Raw genomic sequence first — 17792 nt, 5'->3', positions numbered from 1 at the left:
TGGGATTTTCCCTTTGTCAGGAGAATTTAAAAGGGGGGTAGTACACATGCCCTTTCAGAGTCACAATAAAGCGGGTGAAAGAATGTTCCAGTTTTATCAAATAAAGTTTGTTTTGTTACTGGTCCAATGAAAACATACAGTATTTAACGTGTGTAATGTCCCACGGTTTTGCTCACAGAGCCATTTAAGATAACCAACACTCATATAATATTACAAAATAAATTAAAACAATACGATATGTTTTGTGGGGGGGGGGGGCGGCACGGAGTAACAATTACACAAAGCTACTAGAGAAAGAGACCCTTTTCTTATATACAGACAAGAACCGGAGTACTTTTCGGGTTGCAAAGGCTTAACTGTTCATTCTGAAGGGGTGAGTTAAGTCCAGAAAAGTAATTAGTGTGGTTATATGAAACGAGTCTCTGGGGGCTAGTTGTACACAGGATTTAATGACAGTTCTGTGTTTTTAACAACTGAACATGTTTCGTGTCAATGAATCTATACATGTGTGAATTGAGGTGTATTGGCAAAGCTATATGGGAAAGCACTCTGTTTCTGGCTCAGGAAAGTGCTGGCTACCCTGGCACTGAAGGATCTAGTTAAAAGAAACATTTGGTTTCCTCGTGTTTTTACTAAGAGTACAAGCTGCTTGTGCAAAGCTCCAAAATATCAAAAACATATCTTTAACCTTTTACTTCCCTTTTTATAAAAAAATGCCTTTTAGACCGTGTATGAAATTGGCACATACTGTACCCCTGGCTGGTGTTACTGCTATCCTAATCTTTTTATTTCTAATTGTGGAGTTTCTTTTATGAAAACTGGAACTTTTATTAATGCACTCTTCATAGGCAAGAATTATGGTCTGCTTCTTGTAATAGGTTCCTTACTTCCATTTCTAAAGGCTAAACATTAATAAATGACAAATGCCATCCCTGTAGTTTATACAGTACTCTTGCAGTCTCTGTACATCTGTCTTGCAACTTGAGCTTTGAACGTTTTGTATAAAAAGCAAGTATGTCTCCATACAAATTAATAACCTTGTTACATTGATATAGATTTGCTGATTACAGAATAAAAACATAAAAACCACTATTTTTAGATTATGCATAGTTATTTTGTATATAAATATAACTTTAATGTAACCCTATTGTATATATTTTTTTCTTCTGCAGATGCCTTCTCAACCTGCAGTATCTGAGTTTAGCTTACTGCAGAAAATTTACAGACAAAGGTTTACAATACCTGCCTTCAGGAAAAGGATGCAACAAGCTCATCTACTTAGACTTGTCCGGCTGCACTCAGGTTGGTCCCTTGTCTTTCTTTTTCATGCAGCAAGACAGGCAATCCTTGGAACGAGCAACTGTGTCTTACTCTCATGATGCATTGAAGTAGTGCTAGTCCTTCAGGAAACTTCTAGGCGGTTTTAAATTACAAGGCTACAGCTGCTTACATTCTCCTCCGGCACAACACTATAGGCACTGGCTGAATTCCAGGGCAGTGTCATAGATAGTTATAAACAGCTAGTACTTATTGTTGGATAATTAAAAGAAGACTTCGTTTTTGTAGACAAACTATTTTCAGTTTTGTTACTACTGTATGTATACAATCGAATATACGGTACATGTACAGGCTGACTGTTTTTTTTACATAATCACAAGAAACTAAATTGCATTGCAGTATTCATTTTCTCACCTTTTTTTTTTTTACAGTGTAAAATTAAATGTAAAAAAATTGTGGCTATTTTATGAATGTTTAATTCACAGTGCACCTATAGGTCTGCACAACCTTGTAACTTCAACCGACAGTTTTGTATTAAAGCAGCAATACGGATTCACTTAAAAAAAAATAATATTTTTTTTATTACAAGATTGAAGCAGGGGGTCTCCGGTAGTGTTGCACCGGATCCTAAAAAAATGCTGGGTAACGAGTACACGGGATTTTTTTTTTTTAATGTTGACTTACCTGAAGCCGGCGGCAGAGGGTGAGGAGGACCGCAGCTGAGGGTGAGGAGAATCACAGTGACATCCTGGTGGCGGTGGGAGCAGCAGAAGACATCCTTCAGGCGGCGGCAGAGGACGTCATTCTTCAGCCGGTGGGCGCAGCGGAAAAAATCCTTCACAGCCGGTGCCGGTGGGAGCAGAGGAACATGTGACCGGAGTATGAGTGTTACTATTGGACAGCCGGGGAGGAGCGCGACTTCTGACTTCCGGTGCAGCTCCTTCCCAGCTGTCCAATAGTAATGCAAGAAACCAGAAAAAAGTGCGCAGCTAATTAACCAATAAATAAACATTAATCGTCTACTAACAGTGAGTAGTGAAATAGAGGCAAAATTAACCTCAACCTAAAAATAATTTATACTGTACATACAATGACCGTGCAAAACAATGTGACGGTTGCAGCTGTAAATGGCCAGGGTGGCTCAGCACTCCAACAGAACTAAAACAGAATGGAAACAAAAAACAGCGCAAACCGCATAGTGAAGTATATCAAAATTATATTTGATTCATATAAAAGGTGAGTATTAGGCGTACATTAGGTAGATAGAACAAACGCATTGAGTGCGTCTAGCACAAGATGTTACCGCACTGCAGGTGGTAGCAGCAGAGATCACTGGTATTCACAGGTGAGTCGGCTCATAGGAACAGCTTCACATCCCCTGTAGAAGGAATTACTGGGACCCCATCTGTCTGTTGACCTCGATTTCACCAAGGGAATCCTTCTCTCCTCTCCGTGGAACCGGCGTGTGTGAACGCACACCACAAGCTCGCGTCGCCGTTGGATGACGTCACGGCGTCAAAGAAGGAAAGTCTCTTCCGCACACGTGATGTGTGGGTTAGTTCAATAGGCACGAGTCCCGATCTCATTAGAGTAATAGAAATACAGCTAATAACGCAGGTTCAATGGTGCAGTCGCCAGGAATATGGGCTAAAAAGTCGTAGTATTGAAATATGTAATCCTACGCATTTTGTAGCTCACGCTACTTCATCAGTTTCCCTGATGAAGTAGCGTGAGCTACGAAACGCGTAGGATTACATATTTCAATACTACGACTTTTTAGCCCATATTCCTGGCGACTGCACCATTGAACCTGCGTTATTAGCTGTATTTCTATTACTCTAATGAGATCGGGACTCGTGCCTATTGAACTAACCCACACATCACGTGTGCGGAAGAGACTTTCCTTCTTTGACGCCGTGACGTCATCCAACGGCGACGCGAGCTTGTGGTGTGCGTTCACACATGCCGGTTCCACGGAGAGGAGAGAAGGATTCCCTTGGTGAAATCGAGGTCAACAGACAGATGGGGTCCCAGTAATTCCTTCTACAGGGGATGTGAAGCTGTTCCTATGAGCCGACTCACCTGTGAATACCCATGATCTCTGCTGCTACCACCTGCAGTGCGGTAACATCATGTGCTAGATGCACTCAATGCGTTTGTTCTATCTACCTAATGTACGCCTAATACTCACCTTTTATACGAATCAAATATAATTTTGATATACTTCACTATGCGGTTTGCGCTGTTTTTTGTTTCCATTCTCCAATAGTAATGCACCTGTACTGGTCACATGTTTCTCTGCTCCCACCGGCACCAGCTGTGAAGGATGACTCCGCTGCTCACAACGGCTGAAGAATGACGTCCTCTGCTGCGACCGCCTGAAGGATTTCTTCCGCTGCTCCCACCACCACCAAGATGTCGCCGTGGTCCTCCTCACCCTCCGCCGCTGCCCTCCTCCCCCATCCACCGCCAGCTGCAGGTATGTCTTCTCCTGCCGTTCTCCAAGAGGAAGACCGAGGGAGCAGAGCAGAACGGAAATTACCCGGCACCGGTTCCAGCCCCCTGGTGCCGGGTCAGGGTAATTTCCGGGTACTGAAAATATGGCCGGGAATGCTGGGTACCAGGTAATTTCTGAATACCCGGTACATCACTAGTCTCCGGATTTGAACTGTGTTCATTTCAGCTCCGGGGACCCCCTGCTTCCAGAGATACTTACCACTGTAGTGGTGTCGGTATCCCTGCAGGCAGAGAAACGGTGCATCTAATCTAATGGTGGCTTAAATGTCCCGCGACACGCGGGCCAATATGAAGCCGGGACATCATCTGGTGTGGCTCCCTATCGGGCCCGCGTGACCTGGATCTTTAAACTCTGCAGAGATACCAGCACACCCTTCGGAGGTAAGTGTCTCTGAAATTAACACAGTTCAGCCCCGGAGACCCCCTGCTTCAAAACTGTAATTAAAAAAAAATATATATATATTTTAAATTTAACCCATATTGCTACTTTAAAATGGATTTAAACATGTAACGGTTTTCAAGGCAAACCGGAAATAATAGCAAATAAACTTCACCTGTTTATTATCAGATGATTGTTATGGAAAGTTAATTTATACATGGGGGTATTTGTGACTTGAATGGTAGTTAATGTGGGATCAAGCTGCGATACCCGGTATTGGAGCTTCGTAAATCACCCCCTTTGTATGGGAATCTTGGCTTTGTTCTTAAATGTGAACTTATTGCTGGAGAACATAGTACAAGGTAATAATATTAGTGGTAAAACCAGAAGGACTTTGAAACGCATTTTTGAGGGAAGAAAAAAAAAGAACCGAACATACTTATTTGGCATCTACAAAAAAAGAAAAAGGCACCCATTTTATATAAAAGATTAGCTGAGTAGTTCCATGCACCCAGTGCCGGAAAAAAAACAAAAACACTTTTTGTTTCTTGATTTTTGGAAAGCAAATTTATCAATGATATCATCAAACGATGAGCTATGAAGCTTCTCGCTTTTTATCCCCCAAATGCTAAGTGCAGAACGCTTTTCTTGCCGCATTGTCGTTCTTAGCTCATTTTTTATATCTTTTTTTAGCCTTGAAACGACCTTTCTCCTGACCCATCGGTTATCACCAAAGTTAAAAATAGATGCAATACTGCTTCCGTGTTGGGGAAATATAAGTGAATCTTATCCTGGACGATGATATTATACAGGTCTTGATGACAACAACTTTCTTTGTCTGGATAATCTTCCTTGATATAGAGATGGAACTGATTTATTTCTTTTATATGCAGATTTACATCTTCTCAAAGCAAAACCTTTTGTGATATATAATTGATTTTATTCTAATTTATTTTTAGCATGTATAGAACCTTTGGATATACGGGGCCCCCTCAAATGTATTATAGGTATTTGAAAAAGATAATTCTTAGCATTTGGAGGCCCCTCAAATTGCGAGGCCCTAGCTTATTTAGTTTATACGTAAATCTACCAACGCGCGCACGGCATGCTCACTAATCTAAATCCAGTTTAGTTTCAAACATACTATGCTTTGTCTTACAATGATGAGTATAGTCTTTCTATTTCTCTTCCTCAAAATTAATTGACTCTCTCTTTACTGTGTAACACCCCTCCGGCAAGATGGACAGTTATAATGGAGGGTATTAAACAGTCTGTAACAGGGACTTATCCCTGTTTAAATAAAGCAGCCTCAGAGCTCTGAGAATCCAGCAGAAAAATAGTTGGTTGCCGCCACTCAATTAACTAGTCTCTATCTGGACTAATGAGAGCTCTGTAAAAAGCTTCATGTGAGACACTCTTTGACAAAGGGCTGGGAGCCCGAAACATGTTAGAGTACCTCTACAGCGTCATGTGAACCCTGTTTGTCTTGTTCCTCAATAAAAAAACTTCTTTTTATTGCACCTGATCCAGCCACCGTCACATTTTTTTTCTATATGCACCTCTAAGCAGTGCACTGCCTGCACATCCCCTCCAGGGATACACCCTTTAGCTCACATTTGGGCTGACACAAGGAGAAGGAACATTGTAGAGATTTTCCTTAGCCCACAGCTGGGCTGGCCTGAGGAAAAGATGATGTCTTGATGCACACAGAAGGACTGTATGCTGACAGCAAACAATGGAGCAAGACCTAGTATACCTGGACACGGATATTTCTAAAGCACACAAAGGTGCTGACCCAGGATAGCAGAGAGGCCTTCCCCTACAGCTACAACAGCAGAAAAAGATAAGAGACTTTTCTTGTTGGACTGTTGTGTGGGTGTGTATATATACACACACATATATATTATATATATACACACGTTTGGGGTGGTAACTAGTTTAGCTAGCCACCACGTTAGAGAGTGCTGGAGTAAAGGTTTAGCTATTCTCCAAAGTGGAGTAGGCCTTTATTTTATTTTGAATGTTTTGCCTTGTTAAAGGAACAGGTGCAATAAAGCCTAGATTTAATTTCACCTTAATCGGACTCCATTAAATATACCTCTGCACACATCTCTTACACAGTCTCTGTCACTTTAAACCGGTTTTGTACCTGAATACAGGTGTAGGTGCTCAGCCATACCTGGTTGCATCTCAGGGTAGATGTCGTAGATCCGTGCCGGCTTGTATGAGGAGTATGATGGAATAAAGAGGGCGCCAGGAAATTTTCAACTGTTTTATTAACTCTTAACAACAGGACAGGTTTTGGCATATTAGAAAAGTTCCTTCAGCTCCTAGCACCACGAGTCACATAGTGGCTCATCTCTGTAAAGAGCCTTTTGCCCTGCCTGGCACAGACCCACTATCCTATAGTCCAGGAATCGTCAGCAGCCCATCCGAGCCTCTCACTAGTCCTGCGATGGAGACTACTCCCTCATGTAGTGTAATTACTTTGGTTCCTGTTTCCTTGGGAACCCCTAATCCTGGGATACTATCCCTAAGCTAAAATAGAAATAAAATATGTCCTTTACAGGTTAGAAGAACATGGAGACCTCCCTAAAGTCCTTCTGTATGTAACAGGATCTCCTGATGGTAAATGGGGTCTTCCCTGATGTTAACGGGATCCACCCTGGGGTCTGGTCTGACTACAAAATGGTGGATCCCCACCTTTTGTACCCAGTGGACGTGAACAAAAATATATCCCAGTAACTGGGTAGAATACAATAGATATAATAATTGCAGAAGAGTCACACCATATACATGTGACTTATCTGGCAGTTTCTAGTACTAAGGCAAGCTAACTCTAACCTTTAAAGAGAAACATAATATACACTATTCTAAGGATTTAACCCCTACAATGCCTGCAGCTATCATGGCTGACATGCAGGGACTTCTAATTTCTAGCAAGGATGCTACATTGTATTTCTTTGTTACTTTATATTTGTGTATTAATATATATGTAGCCAGGTCACCTGATGGCTACTATTCTGCCCTTGAGCTGGCAGTAAACCCTGGTACAATCAGGTTGCCAGTAGTTGCTATGGGGTTTTCCCCCTCCTAGGAGCTGCATTTGAGTGACAGCGGGAGGCGGTGACATCATGCATGGGCATGGCCAATCATGAGCCAGGCCTGGTGCAGGCCTCCTCCTGGCAGTACTTAAAGGCAGGATCGGCCTAAATATAGGAGTGTCCTTCTCCCTATGAGAAAGGCAGGTCACACAACTGGGAGCCTGAGATTGGGGCCTTCCCATGTGCTCTTCCCTCCGGGGAAGAGTGAGTGTGGACCATACCTCTGCCTCTGCTAGGGAGGTGGGGAAGAGCTAGGATGGCTGTGGGTACCCTTGACTTGTAGTGGCGGTCAAGGGACCGTCATTCAGTGAGAGCTGAGAGTACTGCATTGGGCAGAAGTCTGCCGTGTAACTGTGCTGTACAGAAGACAATAAACCGTTCCTGTTGTTATATACCTCCTGCCTGGTGTGTGACCTTACTGGGGGGAGAGGTAATAGTTCTACCGTTGTAGATCACCTTCAGTTGCTGGAGCCTATGGCTGATGGAAGCGCTGCACTTCTAAAGAGATATATGGGGTATAAACCCCAGAAGCCTGTTCTGTGTCCCCACTACCACCGGCGGACGACTAAGCCATCCTGTTGCCAGCAGGTATATGCACCATACACCGTAGTAATGGACAAATCACCCACCGGGTGGGGGAAACACCGTTACATATACTTGCATGGGGACCCACAATTGACTTGTTCCGTCTCTGGGCATGTCTCTGCCTAATTTATTTAAATGAACTCAACATGAGTGTTAACATGTTACATTTCATCTGTATTATATTGGCGACAAACTTAGAGTTGGATTAATAGCTCGTCTTAATTTAAAAATAGTTTTTCATTATGCGCCAACAGAGACCAGATGCAAAGTTAGCTAAACTGTAAGAGACCACAATTTCCAGCACTTTATTTTGAAGCCATGGCTGCAATTGCAGCTTTTTTCATATGCAAGAGCTTACTGGCAATGCTTTCTCTTCTGCAAAATAGACCTGGACCCTGCAGAAGAAGAGAGAGATAAATGTATGCGATATTAATGTATAGGCATTAACCTATAATTATGTCAGGGCCGCCTTGGGTGCACTCACACGGAGCTCCGCGCTTACAGAGGCCCCGCGGTCTTCCTCACAACATTTAAACTGTTGCCGTGGGAGAGTGTGGGGCCTCTGTAAGTGTCTCTTACCTTCTCTCCGGCTTCTCCTCCTGCATCTTCTGAATTTGACGACGCATCGCCATAACAATGTGGCATCAAATGTTGACGCCGCAATGTCACATTGCCATGACAAAGAGACGTTGCGACGTCACATGGCACCACGACGTCGCAGAGATGAGGAACAGGAGGAGATATCGGAGAGAAGGTAAGAGGCCCTGCCATCCCTGTGTGGGCCCTGACAGGTATACAAAGGTGTTATAGATATTTTTAGGTGGGGAGTTTCACTGGTTCTTTAGTTACAAAAAATTTAATGTGTATCGGTTTTGCTGGAACTTGATTGATTTTGGATTTTAAAAAAATGATGAAAAAAAACTCAATTATACGCAGGATTTTATTTTTTTTAACTTTTTGGCAAACATTTAAAAATGTGAACTTTGCAAACACAAAAGTTTGTTCGGTCTCTAAAAGAAAAGTGGAAGATCCGAATGTTTGTGCTAGTTTTGTGATTTTCCGTTCTGACATTTGACTTGTACATCCGAAAGAACGCTAAAATTCTTGACGTTGGGATTTTGTACTTGCAAACCTATCCATCCCAGCCAGGAATCTACTGTAATTAGGCTAAGGTCTTACACCCTTTTCCAATAAAGTGCAGTGCGGCCTATCGTGGTCATCACATAAATAGCAATTCTCAGGAAAGGCTCTGACCTCCATTCATTAGAAAATAATTCTGCTTTGTATGGTAGCGAGACTTAGGCTTGTATTATAGCAAGCGCTTGGGTGCACGCACGACGTTGCGCATGCACGTGGCATGATGCGCGTGGCTAGGAGGCGTGGCCATGACATCACAAGGGTATTGCCTCACTGTGATTGGCTCAAGGTTTCACGTGGCACAGCAGCCGCTCGAAAATACAAATGTCTTTGTATTTCCACCAAGCTTCCGCGCCAACGTTGTCTGCCGCGCGCGCGTCAGCAGTGGATACACTGTCGTAGGAAAACATGTATTTTTCATTGTTGTGCGCGCGCATGCGCTTAGTATAATACAAGCCTAACTGTGTCCAGCATCGGGGCAAGCTGTGTCCCCCCGATCGCGGCTGCCCTGGCGGCAGAGTATTATCTCTGTGGAGGGTCCAATTATGAATATGGACCCCCGCAGCGATGTTGCGGCAGGCACTTTCTCCGTGACGGCAGCTTTTTGCTTTTTCAGCCATAGCTCCACAGACAGTGAGCCGTGCTACATCTGCAAACTGCTTTGTGTATTCTGATCTTTGCTATGCTAGTTACAGTTGGCTGCATTCTTCTGTTTATCGTTTCATTGGATTTCTAAGTGCAGTTCCTTGTAAACTAGCACAAGAGTCTCCTGGAATACATTCTAAAACTCCAGGTTGGATCAAAACAGAGACACAGATGCAGGTGTCTGATTGCAGACCTGACAAATCCATCTAATGTTGGGGATAATTCAACAAGAAAGTGATATGCAAGTAGATGAATACAAAAATAACTGACACCTGCAACACACCAAATGATTTCTAGGAAGTGGCACAGTGTTGAGGGACAGTAGCATTAGAATGGAGAGGAAAGCATTCCAGGAATAGATACAGCTTCACAGCATATTCAATAGGGGCCTAAACAGAGAATTCTCTAGAGTTAAAATATTTTTACTATCCGTTCACAAACCGGACAGAAGGCTAGCATGACAGAGTTATGTATTTATGCGTGTGAATAGGACAGAAACCCCATGATAAGCTCTTTGCGGCGTTAACACATTGGTATATGAACATTTCACTTACATAGTGTTCCTCTCATATAATTAGTACAGGCATGAGATCATTAATTAATTGCAGCTTCATTTTCTAAATTGTAATGGCATGATTGCATAAAATTGCCATTTTTAAATCTTCATATTACTGCATATCACTCATTTTGGGAGTTAATTTTCTGCTCCACTCACTGACTCACTTGTAACTTATATGTAGCTGTAATTGCTTATTACAGTAACAATATCTTTCTGTTTAGTATCCCAGGGCATATTTGAACATGGGATTTACATCGCAATGTATTAGTCCAAGAAATGCGTGTTTAAAAAAAAAAAAAAAAGCATATTGTATAAGTAAACAAAATAAAAGAGAGAACTGTTCCGTAAGTGGGTTGTGTAAAATGCTTCTCATTTTTGGCATTTAAACAGCTTTGTCCATTCTGCTCCTTGATATGTTATTTACAGTTGGCTGCATAGTTTAGATTTCTATTGTTTCTGGTTTCATTGGTTTTCACGATGCAGTTCTGTGTAATCTACTGTAGTGCAAAATTGATTTTGAATAAATTATAAAATTAAGGTTGGATAATAAAAATGTTTTTTAAAAGAGAGAGACACAGATACAGGTGTCTGATTGTAGAGCTGACAAATCCCATCCAGTTTTGTTGAGACTTCAATGAGAAAATGATATGCAAATACATGAAAACAAACATTTTAAAAGGACAGGACTGAGGATTGACCTCCGCTGGACCCAGAAGCAGAGAATGTGGAGGTGTAGTTGCTAGTCATGGTCCGGCAGTTTCAATTTTTATTTTTAATTATTATATTTTCTACACAAAAGCACTATTTTGCAAACCTAATCATGGCAGGTGGCATCTTTGTGTAGCCCTACCCCTTTTGCCAAAGTTGGACAGGAAATTCTACTGTAGGCAGTACTATAAAAGGGACATCCCACTGCCTGCAGACAGTCTTTTCCTGTCCGACTAGATTAGAGTAGGTTTTTTTGTTGTTCTTTAGGACTGCAGTTAGTGTAGTTCTATCCATGTTACTTGTGGTAGCGAGTCAGGGGCCTTTGCAGCCTGGGCATTTCTGCAGATGCCCCCTGGGTGCAGTGGGAAGAGTGTGTGTGCTAATTTTGCACATGCGTGCCCTTAAGTAGCGCGATTGGGATATCATGAGCGGGGACCCGGAAGAGACATGGTTGTTTTAATGCTGAAAGTTACAGCATCTATGCTTGCCCTTCGAGGGAGAGTTGTATGGCGTACAATGGCAGTTGGAGTTCTGTGCTGGAGAGCAGTATGGATTCAAGCTGAAGCAAGGGGTTGATCAATAGATCCCTCTCAGCGTGGGAGGTGCCAGTGGCCTTGAAAAAGACAGTGGTCCATCCCCTGTTGAAGAAAGTGGGTGCAGATATTCTCGACAACTATCGTCCAATCTCCAAACTTCAGTGGTAGGGAAAGTGTTGGAAAGGGTAGTTTTCACCCAGCTGGAAGATAGTCTGGAAAGGGCCGGCTTCTTCGATCCCACACAGTGTGGCTTGAGAGCTGGTCATGCAACTGAGTCAGCTCTGGTCTGTGTGGCAGATGATTTATTGATGGCCATGGACAATGGCTGTATTTCTCGTGATTTTGGACCTTTCAGCAGCCTTTGACATGATTGATAATGGGGTGCTGCTGCACCACCTGAGAGACATAGCTTGTATCGGTGGGACCGCATTACAATAGGTTGCCTCTTTCCTGCAGGGCCGGACCCAGCCAATGGCCACGGGGTCCCATGTGTCACCGGTTGGTCCTGCCCCCTTTGGGGTCCCTCAAAGGTTGCTACTGTCACTGCTCCTGTTCAACGTGTATGTAAGACTGCTGGGCGATATAATCCGGAAGCATGGTTTGAAGTGTCACCAATATCTTTTCAGACTGCGCTGGAATGGCTGTTGTTACAATGACAGCTTGCTTAGGAGGGGTGGCGGCATGGATTGAGCTCAATACTGACAAGATAGGACTAATTATTATAGGTTCAGCAAGAAGCCTTAGTATGGGACAGGGTATTTGCGAGCTGCTTCTAATCAATGGTGTACAGCCGCTGCCATGTCCCAGGTTCGTAACCTTGGCATCCTCTTTGACCAGAGTCTTAATATGTGAGCCCAAGTGGCCTCAGTTGTTAAGACTGGGTATTTATAACTGAAGCTGCTTCGGAGTTTGTATCCACTCTGATCGTCTATGAACCTTGAGTGACTGGTCCATGCCTTTGTGTCGACACGGTTGGACTACGGGAATGCCTTATATGCAAGACTACCGTGTGCCTGACACGAAGGCTCCAACTTATGCAGAACGCTGCAGCTCAGATGGGGAGACGTGTTTTATCGCTTCGAGCATATTACTCCCATCCTGTGCGATCTGCACTGTCTTCCAGTGAACTTCCATGTTCTGTTCAAGTTGGCCATTATGGCCTTTAAAAACTTGCAAGGCCGGGTCCTTCCTATCTATAGTCTATTTTAATGCCTCAGAGGGATACTAGCTAGGATCTCAGGTCCTCAGGGGGAGTCTGCCTCTCTGTGCCAAGGGTACTGCACCCTACACTGGGTGGGTGGGCCTTCTCGTGTGCAGTATTTCTTCATTTTTTTATTTTCTTTAAAGCTGTTTTCTATCTTTTTGATGAAGCTTCACTAAGGGATGTATCCTCTGCACTAATTTCTGGTGTTCTGAGAGATCGGAACTTGATGACTGGCACGATAAAGGGAAAACATGCGTTATACCACATTTTGGGCTGGTTCCAATATGTTTACCGGACCCGTTTTAAATTTATTTTTTATTTTTAGTGATGCAACAATGATGACATTCATGAGAAAAATAATGCATTTTATTTTCATGGTAATAACACATTTCCCCCCTATCACAAATAGATGACTTTAGGCCTATGTGTTTGTTGCTACAGTACCACTAAGGGACAGCCAGGAAATATCTTCCTGTGCATGAAGTAATAAAAGATATGATTGAAGCTGAGTGGACCCAGTCAGACAAGAAGCTCCTAACACCTAGAGCAGAAAGACCACATTACCTGTGGATGGTGCAGCCTCATTCAAAGGTGCTCTGGATTGAAGAGTTGAAAATGTGTTGAGAAAATATTTTTTAAAAGATAGCACAGCACGTAAACAGGCAGGAACAACAGCTGTATCCAGGTTTATGGCTCTTTCAGTACCAGCAAGAAGAACTTTTTCCTACCTCAAAAAGGCTGGTTGCATGTTTCTGGTGGAAAAATTAATTTATCACACACAAAAAAAATAACAAGGTGTTTTTATGGATCAGCTTATCAGTCCTATAGAATATATTATAGAGAATCTAAGTTATAGTGTCCCGGAAGAGCCTTTTCCAGACAGCCAGCTTGGAAAGGTGGTCATGGTGTTCTTTATCATGACGCTAGAAGAAGAGGGACTTCCAGCAGAGGAAGAAATGTATGAGATGAGGGGAGTCCTGTTTCTCCTCGTAGGAGGAAAACTAACAATTCGGGACTGCATGGGCTGACTCAATAAAGGACAAATACTGAATGTCCTTCAAATCATTTATTTTGGTTACCTGCTGAAATTCAAATATCTTCTCAGAAAGGACAAGTTTGTAATGTCAATATTTCCAAAATTAAGAGGCCGCTCAGGCAACGAATCCTATTCAGAAGGACCTGCTTGCAAGCAAGGTTGTAACAAGAATTTCTCAGTCTCCAAGAAAAACAGGAATCTATTCCAGGAAACATTTGGTGTAGAAAGTTTCAAGCGGGTACAGAGCCAACTTGAGGAATGTAAACAGTCGCTAAACTCATTAATACAGGAAGTAAGAGGCACATCTACATCTACATATACCGGGGAGCACATCAGAAGTTTCTAAGACTTGCAGTGGTGGAAGCCACTTTCAATACAAAGCTCTACTTTTTAGACAGACAACATTGCTAAGAACTTTAACCAAGGTCCTAGAAAATAAGCAAGATAAGTTTAACCACCATGCTTTCCCAAAAAAGGAATCCAGTCTTGGTATTTAGTTACGATAGTGCATTGGTCAATATAAATGGTGACAAATTAGTCTAAAAAGCACTGATGAATACTTCACTTTGTTGTTTCCCCAGTTAAATCAGTTCTCCTTGCAATAATTTATGCAAAGCAGATGCTACTAGTATCATCAAAGTGAAGGTAGTAAATTGACTTAGTTGGATCAAAGTAATGAATGGATCATCAGTGGATCTTCTAAGTAGTACTGAATATATATGTATATTTATCTTATTTACTTTATCTTTATGTAACGGGTGTTCCCTCTGGCCTGACCCACCCAATCTCATATTGGCCCGTGTAGTCTAACCAGTCTCCCATTACAAGGCGTGTGTGGTGGTGCACCTGCAAGTAACAGGACTCTTGAGTCTCCCGCTGGGTGTTAGTAGGGGATGTCATCAGGACAGGTAGCTGAGGTAGTGTGTGCGAGTCCAACTTACTTCATGTGCAGCGCCTCCACCTCATCAGGATCTGTGCTTCCGCAGGGAGATGGTCCTGGTGAGGAACTCCTTCTTGGTGCCATCCACTGTTGAGTAATCTCACACTCACACAGTGGGGTTCTTTTTCTCAAGGACATCTTTATTGAATACAGGGATGTAGCAGACTGCCCCATGCAGCTGCCAGCTCTAGCCGCACATCTCTCCGTGATGTCCCTTTGCCAGGTACGCCCTCCCGTACTGAAGTGGGATTCCCTTTCTCCTAGGGAGATCACCGCTGTGCCAGGTCCCTGGACACAGTGTGGCATAGACAAACTTAATCTATCACTCTGCTGCCGCTAGTTACTGCACTAGGGTCACAAAAGTGTTACTTCCTCTCAGTACCTTCGGGTTACTATTTCTTCACCAACAACCACACTAACTGTCAGTGTTGTGCCCTTTATACTCCAGGGGGCAGGCGCATCTCTGAGGTCACTATCCAGGGACTCAGAGCATACAGCCACTCCCTTCCTTACACAGGGCACCACACAAGGGTGTGAGGGAAAACCTCCATAACTCCCGTTGGCAGACCTGTATTTACCAGGACTTACTGCCAACAGGGAAGATGTATGCAGTCATTATTATGCATGGCTACATACTCCCCCTGGTTAATACCCACCGTCCCGGCTGGGACCTAAATTTGGTGTACCTTGCGCCAGGAAACACTGCAAAAGAACACACAAATAACATAGCAAACATCATTGCATGGACATAATAATGTAAGCCCAATACACTCACTGACCAGCAGGGAGCGTTAAAGAAAACAACAGACCACTCTATTGGATACTCAATAATAATGCCGAGGATCTGGCTTCTTCACCTCTCGCCCCGCGGCATCATGTACAGTCACGCTGTATTCTCTGGGTACTCCTCGCTCATTGCAGTATACTACCTTATGCATATATACACTGCGCCCTATCTTCCATACCCTCATCAGTTGAGCTACCCTCTGCTCAGCCTGTATCCCTTTTATGGCTCCCCCTCTCTCCACGATATAATACTGTATATCAGTTTTGAGCCATCTCTCCCTATTCTCCTCTATCTCTCGCATTAGAGGTTCAGGGACGTAAGGGTAATCAAGCCCATGGGACTTCCTATACTTCGCCGCAATAGCCCGTTCAGCTCGACACGACCTGGTCAAGCCACCTTGCCCAGCCGCTCCGGGCAACACCCATGACAGGGGCTCATCCGTTTCTACCGGATCATCCAACCCTGCGGACCCCTTAGGTATAACAAGGCCTGCCTGGATTCGATCCCACCTTACCCTTAGGGCCCTAAGGTATGACTCGTCGTCAAAGTCACCGGCAGCCCACCAGTGATCAACCACCCCCTCCCTCTCTAAAATAAAGCGGGTGCGGTCGAACCATGATACATACCCCTCGTACAATGGGGCCCACCACCTAGTCTCCTTCCGTTCCTCGGAGCTAGGATCTGTACTCTCTTCTATGGACTCCTCATCAGGCCCACCAGAAGACACCCCAGATGTACCCTCAGATCTCTCATTAACTCTTTTATACTGAGAGGTGTTTCGTACTGTGATACTAAGCCCACTAGGACAATCGCTAGATACAGACACTTGCCTAGACATACTCCCTCCTCCCTCCGACCCATCATCCGACGTACCCAAGTCCAGGCTTCCAGTCCAATCACCGGAAGGACCCCGTGACTCCCCGGACAACCCTAAGCTGGAACTGGACCCAAATAAAATAGTGACGGGTACAGGGGCTTTAACTAGGGCCTTGGGGCTAACCTTGGGTGTGGATGGGGTTTGGGGACGGGACCGAACAGTAGGTACTGACAGGGTTTCGACCTGCTCTCCAGCGATACCTGTCTTGACGTCGCCACAAAGTCCATCTTTATGCTCAACAGCGGAGCTTCTGGGGTTGCAGTTCAAACGTCCGTTCCCCCTGGTAGTAGGGGATCGTTTCTCGCTGCTTGACCTCAGAGGCGGCACCATCTCCCACTCGGGGCCTCCCTGGCCCGCCTTCACCACTTCCGCACACGCACGTGCTGCGACGCCATCTTGGGATGGATCCCCAATCGAGATCTCTTCCTCCACCATGACATCCGGCAACGCCCGTCTGCTGCGCGATCCAGTCTGGCTCTGGACTCGCTTCTCCGGCTCTTCCTCCCCTCGGTTCTGCAACAGGCACTGTGTCTTAGCACCTCGCAGGGTCGGGGTTGATCGACCCGCATCCGATCCACTAGTCACCACGGCAGTGGGACTCCGGCGATCGGGAAGTCGCGGTACGGGAGACTCTCGACTCCGCGTCTCCACACCACGAGGAATTTCATCCCTCCATGGCGTACCAATGGTATGACAGTCTCGTCTGATGACCGTCTTACTCGCCAGCCTTGCACACTCCTCATCCGAGGATTCCAGTTTGCAATTCGGCCGAGGCATCCCGGTAGGAGACCGGCGATGGGCTCCTCGGTGATCACCTCTCCGATGACTGGATTTCTCTATCGGAAGCACTAATGATGGCTCCGACTCTGCGGGACTGGCACTCTTGTTCCAGAGAGCTCCCGGCTGTTCTTCTCTTGGAATCGGGACATTCCCGGCTACTCCCACAGCCTGCACCGGTACGAATGTGGTCATTGGCCACATGTACTGCAGTCCGCAGTGGGGGCATCGGGCCTCGCTGCCCACGGCTCCGCCCGGCAGTCTGCACTGCAGGCAAAGACATGCCACAGTCTCCACACCCTCCACACGGATTATCAGGAAGCCTCCTGGAGCCGAATAAGGGTGAGTGGAAATCACAGGACCTTGGTCCACTTTGTCAGCAGCTTCAGCCATCTTTACCAGCGGAGGCACTCGTCTCAGAGGTCTATACTGATCAATGGCTCTTCGCAACTGAAAGGCATGGGCAGAGGTAGCAACCCTTCCTCCCATTTTCTCTGTCGACATCCGGTGTAACCGCAAACCACTCCCCCTGGTTGAAACTAGGGGGATGTCTCGTAGATTTGTAGGCTGACCCAGCACAGGTGCGGAGTGAGTCATAGTCCATGAGGGCGCGGCTCCAGCTTTCGCGCCAAACTCCTCAGCGGGGTGGAGTTTTCTCGTTGGCGCCAATCCTGGCCAACAATTAGCAAACTGCAAAGTTGCAAGACTTTCTGCAGCATGCCC

The 17792-nt window shown here is 44.7% G+C and overlaps 2 protein-coding genes across 7 annotated transcripts in view; one reads left to right on the top strand and one right to left on the bottom strand.

Annotated features, from left to right (window-relative positions):
- LRRC17 (leucine rich repeat containing 17) overlaps positions 1–1492 on the bottom strand; it is a 70687-nt gene extending 69195 nt beyond the window's left edge. The window contains exon 1 of one of the 2 annotated variants that reach the window (XM_075599634.1): positions 1243–1492. The gene's annotated coding sequence lies outside the window, so the exon portion shown is untranslated. The remainder of the gene's footprint in view (positions 1–1242) is intronic. The other variant, XM_075599635.1, reaches the window with a different exon arrangement.
- The window catches only part of FBXL13 (F-box and leucine rich repeat protein 13), a 238941-nt gene that overhangs the window by 138034 nt on the left and 83115 nt on the right, over positions 1–17792 (top strand). For all 5 annotated transcript variants that reach the window (XM_075599630.1, XM_075599629.1, XM_075599631.1 and 2 more), the window contains one exon: positions 1173–1302. In XM_075599630.1, the coding sequence (XP_075455745.1) occupies positions 1173–1302 (130 nt within the window). The remainder of the gene's footprint in view (positions 1–1172; positions 1303–17792) is intronic.

Source organism: Ascaphus truei, chromosome 5, assembly GCF_040206685.1.
Source record: "Ascaphus truei isolate aAscTru1 chromosome 5, aAscTru1.hap1, whole genome shotgun sequence".
NCBI classification, from domain to species: domain Eukaryota; kingdom Metazoa; phylum Chordata; class Amphibia; order Anura; family Ascaphidae; genus Ascaphus; species Ascaphus truei.
This window is presented reverse-complemented; position numbering and strand designations above follow the sequence as displayed.